The sequence below is a fragment of the Bubalus bubalis genome, chromosome 8 (assembly GCF_019923935.1).
Source record: "Bubalus bubalis isolate 160015118507 breed Murrah chromosome 8, NDDB_SH_1, whole genome shotgun sequence".
NCBI lineage: Eukaryota > Metazoa > Chordata > Mammalia > Artiodactyla > Bovidae > Bubalus > Bubalus bubalis.
In genome coordinates, this window is record NC_059164.1 from 26,939,706 (window position 1) to 26,951,851 (window position 12,146).

General features: G+C 37.8%; 1 protein-coding gene across 4 annotated transcripts in view; it reads left to right on the forward strand.

Moving 5' to 3' along the window:
• The window catches only part of HDAC9 (histone deacetylase 9), a 1,051,976-nt gene that overhangs the window by 660,968 nt on the left and 378,862 nt on the right, over window positions 1-12,146 (forward strand). For all 4 annotated transcript variants that reach the window (XM_044946512.2, XM_044946509.2, XM_044946510.2 and 1 more), the window contains one exon: window positions 7,935-8,198. In XM_044946512.2, the coding sequence (XP_044802447.2) occupies window positions 7,935-8,198 (264 nt within the window). The remainder of the gene's footprint in view (window positions 1-7,934; window positions 8,199-12,146) is intronic.

A 12,146-nucleotide genomic window follows, 5' to 3' on the forward strand; every position in this document is an offset into this window, starting at 1 on the left:
ACTTGGACCCTAGATCAATTTTATGTCTCTTCAGTATTGGCAAGAAAGGATGTTTTTCAGTTTAGACCTTTAATTAATGTGAATAATGGACCAGTACTTAGAAAGTTTTTCTCTCTTGTTAGTTAACTTTTATTCTTCTGATTTCTTCCTTAAAGTGCACAGAATGACATGGAGTATTTTGTCTTAAGTCAGAGTTCTTCTCTAAGTAGGCCTCTCGATTTGAAAGCCCTCCAAACTCTGCATGTTGTTTCTGAGAACAGTTGGTACATAACCTAGTCTATTTGTGAGTTGAGACAGAATTTTATCATTATTTTTAAATCTAGTTTCCTTGGAGCTTAAGAGAAAGGTTTTATTTTCCGAAAGAAGGATTGTACATGTATTTAAAAGAAAAAAAAATGCTTGTCCTGTTGCCATTCCCCAAGAAAATCTGTCTTAAAATCTGAGGCAAAATAAAAAAGTGATGAGTACGGTCAAAGGTCATTTTGCATAGTTTAATTCAAACACTTGTGCTGAATGATTTGTTGACAATTTCAGAAAATCAGATGTCTATCCGAAACAGATTTACTCCTTATATACTTCTGTGCTTAGTTTGATATTCATTTCTGAAAATATTTGTGGGGACATGAGGGATTTCTGTGGCTAAATTTAAAAATAAAAAATGTTTAAAGATATTTTATTCAAAAGCACTATGCTTATGTTAGCTTCTAGACTTATATCAAACAATGTACCTTACACATTGAATTAAATGGCTTAAGGTGTAAAGATTAGCAGCACAATCTTTAAATATTATTTAACGAATTTTACACCATTTGCTAATAGAATATAGAGTGTTCAACATGGAATATAAAACATTGAAATTATGGACTTGCTATATTTATTACCCTGGCAGGGATTGATAAGAATTGAAGAATCAAGTTGTAATACTTGAAGGTATTAGAGATTTGGATAAATGATCATGCTGTCTGGTCTGTAAAATCTCCATTGTGAGCCTGTATGTGTGTGCTACAAATGCAGAATGGTCATGGACCGCCTGCAGCCTTCTTAGTGTTCGATACACTTTCTGTACTGAACTGACTCATTTGAAAAAACCCTGATGCTGGGAAAGATTGAAGGTGGGAGGAGAAGGGGATGACAGAGGATGAGATGGTTGGATGGCATCATCGACTCGATGAGCATGAGTCTGAGTGAACTCCGGGAGTTGGTGATGGACAGGGAGGCCTGGCGTGCTGCAGTCCATGGGGTCGCAAAGAGTCAGACATGACTGAGTGATTGAACTGAACTGACACTTGCTATACAGTGGCATGGAAGATCCCCTAGAGGAGGGCATGACAACCCACTCCAGTATTCTTGCCTGGAGAATTCCATGGAAAGAGGAGCCTGACAGGCTGCAGTCCATAGTGTGGTAAAGAGTCGGACACGACTGAAGCGCCTGAGCATGCACACACAGCATGGCGAATACAGAGCCACACTGACGGGTGAGAATGAGCAAAGATAAAAGGAGCAGAAGCAGCAGCTCAGCCTTCATCTTCTTCATCTCAGCTGGGCTCCCCACCAGAGTAACTCACCTGGTGTCAGACGAATGACACAGGGTGTGTTTTACAGATGGAGCCTCAGCCGAGATTACACAGGCGTACACATTTATCTGTCACACAGATGTTTCTTCTTGTGTTTTCTAGCCAGCAAGGCAACGGCTTGGCTTTGCTGGGGGATCACCTCCAGATGTTCAACCAAAAAGAGACCCTGCTACCCCACTGAGAGTCAGCAGACAGCTCCTCCCTGTAGCTGGGGCCTCTGAGCGACAATATGAATTAGAAAAGGGTTAACCCATACCTTCTTGGTAATGGTCATAGTTGTAGTTCAAAAACACATAGAGCACAGCATAGTCCAAACACTGGATTTCCTCGTAAATAGTCAGAAACTTGCAAATCACATCAAGTAACTCTTTATTTTTAAAATCCAAAATAAGTCAAACCTGGCAGGTGGATCTTCTGAGTCTTTTGTTTGCATATTTTCTTGATGTTAATTGCTAATTTTTCCACTCAGCAAATTTGACTATTTAAGCAAAATCAGCTTGAGTCAGATACCTCAAATAAAATAAGAAGTTTAGATTAACTCCCTCTATGCATTTGTAGTTTGCAAAATTGTCTCCAGTAGATCCCATTTATTTCTTTTCTATTTTTAGAAACTTCACAAAGAGCACACTTTATTCCAGAAATGGTGAAAAATACGTAGTTATTATTCATGTGGATGTTGGCATTCACTTTATAACCTGGGCAGGGGGCAGGGGCGGAACGTGTCAAAGTTTTATTGCTAAGTACAAATTAAGTTTTCAGATATTTATGAAGACAAGTGATAGAGAAACAAGGATAAATTCTAGATTTTTGATTTGAGCAACTGGGTTATGGTGTTTACTCAAAGAAGGAAAATTTGGTGATCAATACATTTGGGTACAAATGGAATAAAGGTTATCTTTGAGCTACTTAAAGTTTTTGATACCTATTGGAGATTTTATTTTTTATTTTATTTTATTTTATTTTTAAACCTGAAACACTGTATTAGTTTTGCCAAACATCAAAATGAATCCGCCACAGGTATACCTATGCTCCCCATCCTGAACCCTCCTCCCTCCTCCCTCCCCACACCATCCCTCTGGGTCCTCCCAGTGCACCAGCCCCAAGCATCCAGTATCGTGCATTGAACCTGGACTGGCAACTCGTTTCATACCTGATATTACACATGTTTCAATGCAATTCTCCCAAATCTTCCCACCCTCTCCCTCTCCAACCGAGTCCATAAGACTGTTCTATACAGATCTAAGGGATAACATTAGGCAAGCAGCTGAATTATGTAAGTTTGGAGTTGAGGGGAGACATTGGAATTGTTTATATGAATTCAGTTGTCGTTGGAATATAGCTGTTTCAGAATGGAAGGTATAAAATGTTCTAGGTGTCTTTTCTGGAGATGATTTGGCTTTTGGGGGGCATGAAATCCGTTCTGTATAAAATAAGAATTTGAAGAATGTTGTTAGAAAATTTTCTACTCCAACATTTTATATCTATATGATCTCCACTCATAAGTCACTGTTTTGTATCAAGAAATGTTTCTTTTACAAACCATTAAGGAATTCTGCCCTTGGAAGAAAATTGTTTTGCCATCTGGCCTTCTCATCCAGTTATCACAGCATTATCCATGCTGGCACTTACTTCTCTCGTATTTCAAGTCCAGCAGAAGTGTAGATGAAGCCAGAGGCACTGGAACAAACAGCACTGTTTCTGCGTTGCACGCTGGAAATCGTTATACACACTTTTGTGTGTGTCGCTGTGTCAACGAGGTGGTAAATACTGATCAAATTTGATTCGTGGACTAAATGATGTGATTTCTGGGTACTCCAGTGACTTCAGGAGTACATTAACAGATTAGATTTTCTGTTAAAGGTTTTCAGTTTAAATGAACATATGAAATATTCTGTGAACACTCAGCATTTTGTCAGTATTAAAGGTTTTCTTTGACATATTTTCTATCTATGGGAAATTGTATTTCAGTAAATTCACATACATCTTGTCTATTCTTTGACTGCACCACCATTAGTAATACAAATCTTACTTTCAAAGATGCTTTAATTTTGTCATGTTTTCTTTTCAAAAGTGCTTCATCCTGACTGCTCCTGTTAATATCTGATTTCAAGTGCCACTGGATTTGGTATTTATGCAGCCATTACTGACTTTAACAAAAGAGATTTCAGTCAATTAGGGTTTCCCCAGTGGCTCAGCAATAAAGAATCTGCCTGCAATGCAGGAATCACAGGCGATACAGATTTGATCCCTGGGTCGGGAAGATCCCCTGGAGGAGGGCATGACAACCCACTCCAGTATTCTTGCCTGGAGAATCCCATGGACAGAGGAGCCTGTCAGGCCACAGTCCATAGGGTTGCAAAGAGTCAGACCTGACTGAAACAGCTAAGCACACACGCAGTGTGGCTGAAAGCCTGCTGCTGCTGCTAAGTCGCTTCAGTCATGTGCGTCTCTGTGCGACCCCATAGACGGCAGCCCACCAGGCTCCGCCGTCCCTGGGATACTCCAGGCAAGAACATTGGAGTGGGTTGCCATTTCCTTCTCCAATGCATGAAAGTGAAAAGTGAAAGTGAAGTCCCTCAGTCGTGTCTGACTCTTAGCGACCCCATGGACTGCAGCCCACCAGGCTCCTCCGTCCATGTGATTTTCCAGGCAAGAGTACTGGAGTGGGGTGCCCTTGCCTTTTCCGGGATGAAAGCCTAGTTTGAGTGAATTCTAAAGAGACTGTGAGAAGAAAAATGAAGACAATGAAGAGAAATAATTCAAGGAGATTTACTGTGAAGGAAGGTACATAATGTGTTTTTTGTTTTGTTTTGTTTTTGTGAGAGGGTGAGGGTGGGACCAAGGGAGGTTACATTTAAGACGGATAGTAAGACTGAAGGTGTCCAAGTGGAAGTACTCCAGCAGAGATGGGAAATGAGTGATGGAGAGCAGGGTGGAAAATTGCAGGGATGGACAGGACCCAGAGCATTAAGCTGAGGGCTGGACTAAGATAGGGATGCAGACCTTTCTTCCACTATCATGTGAGTAAGGGTGAGTGGGACAGCTTGGTAGCAGAATTTTGAATTTCTCTATTTTTAAATGTCTGTTTTCTCACTGAAATAAGCAAAAATAGCAGGAGTGAGTAAAAGGTCTAGATAGTAGGAGTTTGAGGAGAAAGGAGGAACTTTGAAGTAGTCATTGAGAGAGTGAGAGAAAATTAGCTAGAGAAATGTAGTTATTTCCAGTCAGCACTGAGGGTCCATTTGAGGGTTATGATCACGGATATGAAGCAAAACACTCAGCGTGATTGTAATTTGTTTATTTGTTTCCTAGCTTACTCAGCTGCTTGGGTTTGGCAGAGATTTAATATTAACCAAGGTTGGAAGTCTTACTCATACAGGAAAATCCATATTGAAAAGGGCAAGGGAGTTTAAGATAGTAATAAGGGAGTGATTTTTAATGGTGAAGAATGGAACCCAGTCTAGCAAGGAGGGAAGTTGAAGAACAAGGGTGGTGGGGGTGACAGGCAGGGAAAATGTGGTAGGTTCAATAGCTTGGAGAACCCTGCAGAGGTGAGGAGTGGTCGGGGTCAAAATATTCTGAGGATGAGCCCGAGGAAACAAATGATGTCCGAAACTGAGGTTTAAGAGCATGTACAGCCACCAACAAAGGCCAGGCCACTGGGAGCGGAAGTAGAGTGGAGGATAAGACCATTGGCGGTTACAAGGTCAGGACACTGAGAGGCCATGCTGGAACTGAAGCTGAGGAGAGAAATAGCAACAGAAAAGTCTTTTTACTTAGCAGGTGGTATCTGTGACTTCCTCTTGGTTATTAAATACTCCCTGTGGTCAGACATCCAGAAGCTAGACAAGATGCAGTCACCCCTAGGAAGCAGGAACTTTTGACGTGGCATTTCCTGGACACTGGTCACACGTGCTCCCTGGCTGACCTTCATGAATGGCCCTTAGTTCCTGTCCTATAGCCACACATCCATAGAGTTTTGCTTTTTTATCCTCTTGCCCTCCCAGAGGCTCTTACGGGGAGGATCTTTTGACCGCCTTGTAAAGGCATCTGTTTGACCCACCAGTATCGTTGGCTCATCAGCCCTGATGAACTAGCTCCCATGAACTTTTCCAGCTAAACTGGGTATCAAGAGGGGGAATTTCCACAGCTCAGCAAGCATACATCCAGAAGACAAATTGCAACAATCTTCTGGAAGATAGTGTCTCGAAGGGACTCTTGCAGTCTCCTTCACCTGACTGATATGTTTTCTAATTTAATGTCTTCTCCCTACAAAATCCTCTAACCTGCTCTTAATGTTGTCTTACGTGAGTGATGAGGTCAAGCTAGCAAGCCTGGCTGGTGATCTCTTTATTTGTGTCTGTCCACCTCTCTCTTGAAGAATGAGTGGATGTTTGTCACTGAATGTTCTTATCCCTGGTGTCCCAGATAAACCTGGAGCTTTTCAGTTAAAACCCTGCTTCTTTTCTATGGTGTTACATGTTCTTTTTCTAGCCAATTAAGTGAATTGTATAGTCAGAATTCAGGAATAATACATTGTCTCTTTTCTCCAAAATCTCAGTCTTATGTATGTTTTATCCTAAGTTATATTTTATTTCTCTAGAATCTTATTCACAGCTCAAATATATTATAAACTGGGTCACTCTTTCCAGAATCATCTTCCAGCATTCTCTCCCTGTCTTCCTGTGCTCAAACCGCATTGACCTTTCAGTTGCTCAGACACACTGGGCTCTCCTCCAGTCCATACACTGTGCCTTTTGCCAGAAGTGCTCCCTCCCCTGATTTCCACTCCTCACACACCTCCAACTCCTCCTGTCCATCCTTCATCTCTGATGTCTCAGCCTCCTCTGTGAAACTTTCCTAATCGTCTCCCTCCTGTTTCAGCTAGTGTATATTCTTATAACACTCTGTATTGCTCCCTTTTTCATTTACCATACTTGAAAATAAGAATAAATTTGTGCATCTGTTTGGTGCCTTTCTAACACTCGAAACTGAAAGCTCCCTGAGGGCAGGGCACTGGCTTTTTCCCCAGTGCCTAGCAGGGTCTGAAACATAGTGGGCACTCAATAAATACTTGCTGAACAAATGAATGAAAACTCCCAGTATAATTCTTACTACAGTGAAATTGAAGGGCTTTGTCAGCATATGCAAGGCCATTTGAGGTTGTGAGCAGAGGAGGAAAGTCTGAGGTTAAGACACCCTTCAAAATTTGAGTCCTTATATATTCTAAACCTACAGGATGTGTCTAGTTTTGAAAAACATAGGTGTGAGTGGGAGATAAATTTGAATTTTTTAATAGAAAAGTCTGTATTCATGATTTTTGTGTTGGTATTCTAAGCGTGCTGCTCATCATAATAGTTGGTATGTTGCTTAAATGGGCACCGACTCAGCAGGAAATTCTAACCACTCTTTGAAACACAGTTCAGGATCTGGAGATAACCAGTCAGTAGGCTCCTTGTTAAATGAAACAAAAGGCCTGTGTGAGATGAAATCATCTTGAGAATTTTTCCCCATGTAACAAGTTTTTATACCATGGCATTTTGCTATTGTTCAATTTAGGTGTATTGCCAATTATCTTTTAAAATTATAATTCATACACTTCTAGAGATTAAATATGATTTAATTTACAAAATAAAATGTCAAAATAGTAATTTTCAAATTCAAAAATGATTCCTTGTTATGTTCGTATTCTTTAATTTATATTTGGATATTAATAAAAAATTTTGTGCTATCACTAAATTCTGCATCTTTTTGAAGTTCAAGATATCAAAGTCAATATTTCCATTTTTCAGAAGTATACATAGGTCCTTTATCATTTGACCATTTAGGTATAGGAAAATTAACAGACAAGAAACACTCTTAGAATTTGTGCTTCTGTCTTATACCTGGTTGCCATTTATTGGAAAATGAGATTGGGGAAGTTTTTCATTACCTTTCTATTATTTCTGTTATACTTCTTCTTTTAGCAAAAAAAAAAAATTCTCAGGTTTGCCTGGATTAAATTGATTCATTACAACCTGTCCTTTGTGACAGTTTCATGGTTTCCAAAGGAAAAGTTCATTATTTGCCCTTTTCCCACCATTTTTTAAGTCGGTTAAACAGTGAACTATTTTTTTAAAAAAGACATTTAAAGACCTTATTCCCTGCCTAGGACACCAATACAGTATGGAATTGGTGGGACTGCTTCAGATTTAGTATTACTGAAGAATTTCATTGCATACAGATTCATTCAGAAAATGATCCTCAGAGATTAGAAATCAAGGTGTACTGAAGTAGAATTATAGGAAATCAAAGTGTATATTACTGCTGTGTTACCGCCAAGAACCACTGAATATTGAACCCCTGAACACTCTCTTCTAGCTGCTTTCGAAATCTATTGAACAACTGAAGCAACCAGGCAGTCACCTCGAGGAAGCGGAGGAAGAGCTTCAGGGGGACCAAGCGATGCAGGAAGACAGAGCGCCCTCTAGTGGCAACAGCACTAGGCGTGACCGCAGTGCTTGTGTGGATGACACATTGGGACAAGCTGGTGCTGTGAAGGTCAAGGAGGAACCCGTGGACAGTGATGAAGATGCTCAGATCCAGGAAATGGAATCTGGGGAGCAGGCTGCTTTTATGCAACAGGTAATAGGCAAAGATTTAGCCCCAGGATTTGTAATTAAAGTCATTATCTGAATATGAAATGCATTGCTGGTTTTGGTAAATGGATATTATTTCCTATCCGTTTATATCTCTGAATGATTTGACTTTAGTGTTTAAGGATTCTGATTAATGCAGATATATCTATATATAGATCTTTCTATATACTGATCTCTATATAGATAGCAAGGTTTCTTGAAACTCTACTGTTAAGGAAATACCTGTTACACTAAACTTAGACTACATCAGTATCCAAGTGATTAATAGGCTTTTAATTCATCCCAAAGCCTGACCCACCAATTACTTCTAAGGAAAACGAACTCACTGTTGGTTTTAGTTTATCTGTTGAGGTCAGTGACTGCTGGATAGTTTTCCAGTCTGATCAATGAAACATTTTATTAGTTACTGATTTTTTTTTGATATGTAGAATTCAATTTTCACATTGTTGTACATAATGTATCATACTACAGTCTTGAACCCTATTAAAGTTAGTCAGCCCCTTCCTTCCTCTATCTTTTTTTGTTAAGTGAAATGTTCTGGTTACTATGCCAGTAGTCCTAGGTTATTGTATAGATTGCAGTTGAAAATATTAGGAATAGAGGTGGTTCTAAATATATAGATGCAAAGTACAGCACTATTTTAAATATCACATTATGTCTCACCTAGTACTGCTCATTTCATTTTTATCCTGTGTTATTTGATGACATTGTTTATTGAAAAAGATCAAATGAAGCAGATGCAAATGTTGGCAAGAACTAACGTGCTGCTTTATGGTCCAATCAGATACAACATTGTATCTCCAGCTGTGGAAAAAATAGTAACAGTATGATTATTATCTGATCTGAAGTCAAAAATCATGTTTAAAAGAAGAAGATGTGTCATGTTTGATCATCATTATCACTAGGATCTCTTCAGTATAATTCCATAATGACACAATGTATACCATACTATTTTGGCAAATAAAAAATTAGGAAAGTTAGGTTTAACAAAAGAATCTACTTGTACATAATGCACCTTCAGAAGGACTATGTCCTTTGATGCTATGAAATGCAAACAACTTTGAAGGCAACAGAAGACTGTTTATTTAAGTCAGTTCTTTGTCAGGTTCCTGCTGTTCTACAGAAAACTGTTTCTATGAGGCTGAACAGGAAATGCCTTGTGGAAACAGGAAGTCCAAGTGATTCATGTACTGAGGAATGTAGGGAAAAAAAACGGAGGATAGTGTTTTACTCTGTCTGTTTTTAAAGGGCACTCTATGAATTGATTTATTGTCTAAGAAAATAACACCGCAAGTAGGGAAATTGTTAAGGAAGCTTTTCACTGGAACATTTCCTTCATACTCTCTTTTGATATGTTTACCTTGTTTTATAGGTTTACTTTTGTTAAGCTAGTTAAAGATTCGTTGTATTAAGACCCCTTTAATATGGATAATCCAAATGACCTAGAATCTTTGTGAGGTTTTTTTCTATTAAAATATTTATATTTCTAAATCCGAGGTATTTTAAGGTGTAGTATCCTGTTTCAAAGGAGATATAGCAGTTTTGCCAAATGTAGACCTTGTATAACTGTATGTTACTGGCACGTGTTGTTTACATTTTGCTGTGACATTTAAAAATATTTCTTAAAAAAGGTTACTGCTAAAGATACATTATCCTTTTTTAAAAAGTTTCCATTCAAAGTAAAGTAACATAACTAGAAGTTAGAAAGTTTAAAACTTTTCCATATAATGAAAGTCCTTCGATAATTTGACAAATAGCTATAATAGGCAACACTTCCTACTACCAATATATTTTGGTTAGTATATTCCTTCAGATTAAAATGACTTTTTGTCAGTTGTTTTGCATTAAAAATATGGCATTCCTAAGATAAAATTTTATATTTTTTCCATCTCATAAATATACATTTTATTTAAAATCTTTTTGCAATCTCATAAAAAAGGGATAGTGCATCTTTTAAAATACATTTTATTTGGGGAGGAACATGTGGCTGAGCAGGCTTTTGTATAATATTACTGCAAAGATATGTAATCACAAACAAAAAAAACCTATTTTTTATAGTGTCATTTGAGAGAGCTTCATCAGTACAGTTGGTGGACATTAATTGTTTGAATTTGATAGTCTTTGAATTTAATCAAGAAACTACCTGGAACCAGTGAAAAGGAAAGCTGGACTTAAATAATCTTAGAACTAATTGATAATTGTCTCTTTTAAAATCTACTGTATTTATTATAATTTACACCCTTGAAGGTGATCTCTTGTTTTGTGTTGTAAATATATTGTTTGTATGTTTCTCTTCTTGCCTTCTGTTATAAGTCTCTTCCTTTCTCAAATAAAGTTTTTTTTAAAAGATCCCCTTTATACATATGGCTTTGTGTAAACTTGATATATTTAATTGAATTTGAAACTCATGCAGTAGGTCTCGTATACCAAAATATATTGCCATTCTTTGTTGAAACGAGAAAATAAAGATATTTTGAGCAGTCACTTCTAATGCCATTAAAAATAATAAATCCAACAATAGTCACTTTAACCAATTTACAGCAGCCATTATCAGATAACAGATATACGTAAAATTTGTTGCAGTTTTATTTTCCCTGCGTGGCCTATTTCATATGTTATCATCTTTGATGTCAACTTCTAAATATAAAATTTTATATAAATAGGTATCAGTCACTTTAAAAATTCTTTTTAAAAAGGTTAATATAATCCCTTGAATATAACAAACACTCAATAAATATTAAAATGAATAATTTTCTGTATCATAATAGTTATATCTATTACAGTAAGAACCTGACCTACAAGTGCAAAGCGACAGTATATAAAGAAAAGAGTAATTAAATGACCTCCCTTTATATGGAAACATTTGTTATAATAGTAGGATGAAGAACAAGGAGCCTGAGTCAGGTGAAGGGGCCTGGACCATACACATCCAGGAGCCATGCTCATTGCTCCTCTTCTGCTCAGTTGCAAGCAAAACATTACTTCATAATCTGTTATTATGTGTATTTGGTTCAATAAGTTAAAAATATTTGTCTTATATTCTTTGAGTCCCGTAATCTAAACTTCAGTAGTGTCACATGAGTTAAACTACTCTAATTCTGTAGCTAATATCATTTACTATTACAAAATGGATTATCATTCTGTAAGCCTGTAAATTTGATAATTTGGTCAGACTTGTGGGAAATATCACTGATGCTAGTCATAATTTTCTGAAAACTGCCTTTGGACTATAAAATTATAAGATTACTTGCTTCTGCTGCTGCTAAGTTGCTTCAGTCGTGTCTGACTCTGTGCGACCCCATAGACGGCAGCCCACCAGGCTCCCCCGTCCCTGGGATTCTCCAGGCAAGAACACTGGAGTGGGTTGCCATTTCCTTCTCCAATGTGTGAAAGTGAAAAGTGAAAGTGAAGTCGCTTAGTCGTGTCCGCCGATTCTTCGCGACCCCATGGACTGCAGCCTACCAGGCTACTGCGTCCATGGGATTTTCCAGGCAAGAGTACTGGAGTGGGGTGCCATCGCCTTCTCTAGAGATCCTTAAAAAGCTGGAGAAATCAATTAGATAATGATTTTATACTATATGTTTGCTTTCACAAGTGTAAAGGGACTGTTTCAGTATGTATCAATGTTAGAAGCTCTTCTATTTTCTTCAGAAAATAGGTTTTGCCAGCAGTGAATAACCATTTACATTTCTTCCTCTCGTCAAGGCCTGCCTTCTTGGTGAAGGGGACTGCTGAAATGGAGACTGCTACTTTATATAGTTTTGAGAAAGACAGCTTTTTTAAAAAAAATTATGTTTCTTCATACTTATTTTTTTCTAAAGTATGTTAAAAAGGAATAAGATACTAAACATTTTTTTGAAACGTACTACTCAACAGATATATAGGTGGACAACAGTATTTTTTTTTTTAATTTGGCATTCATTTGTGACTTTTT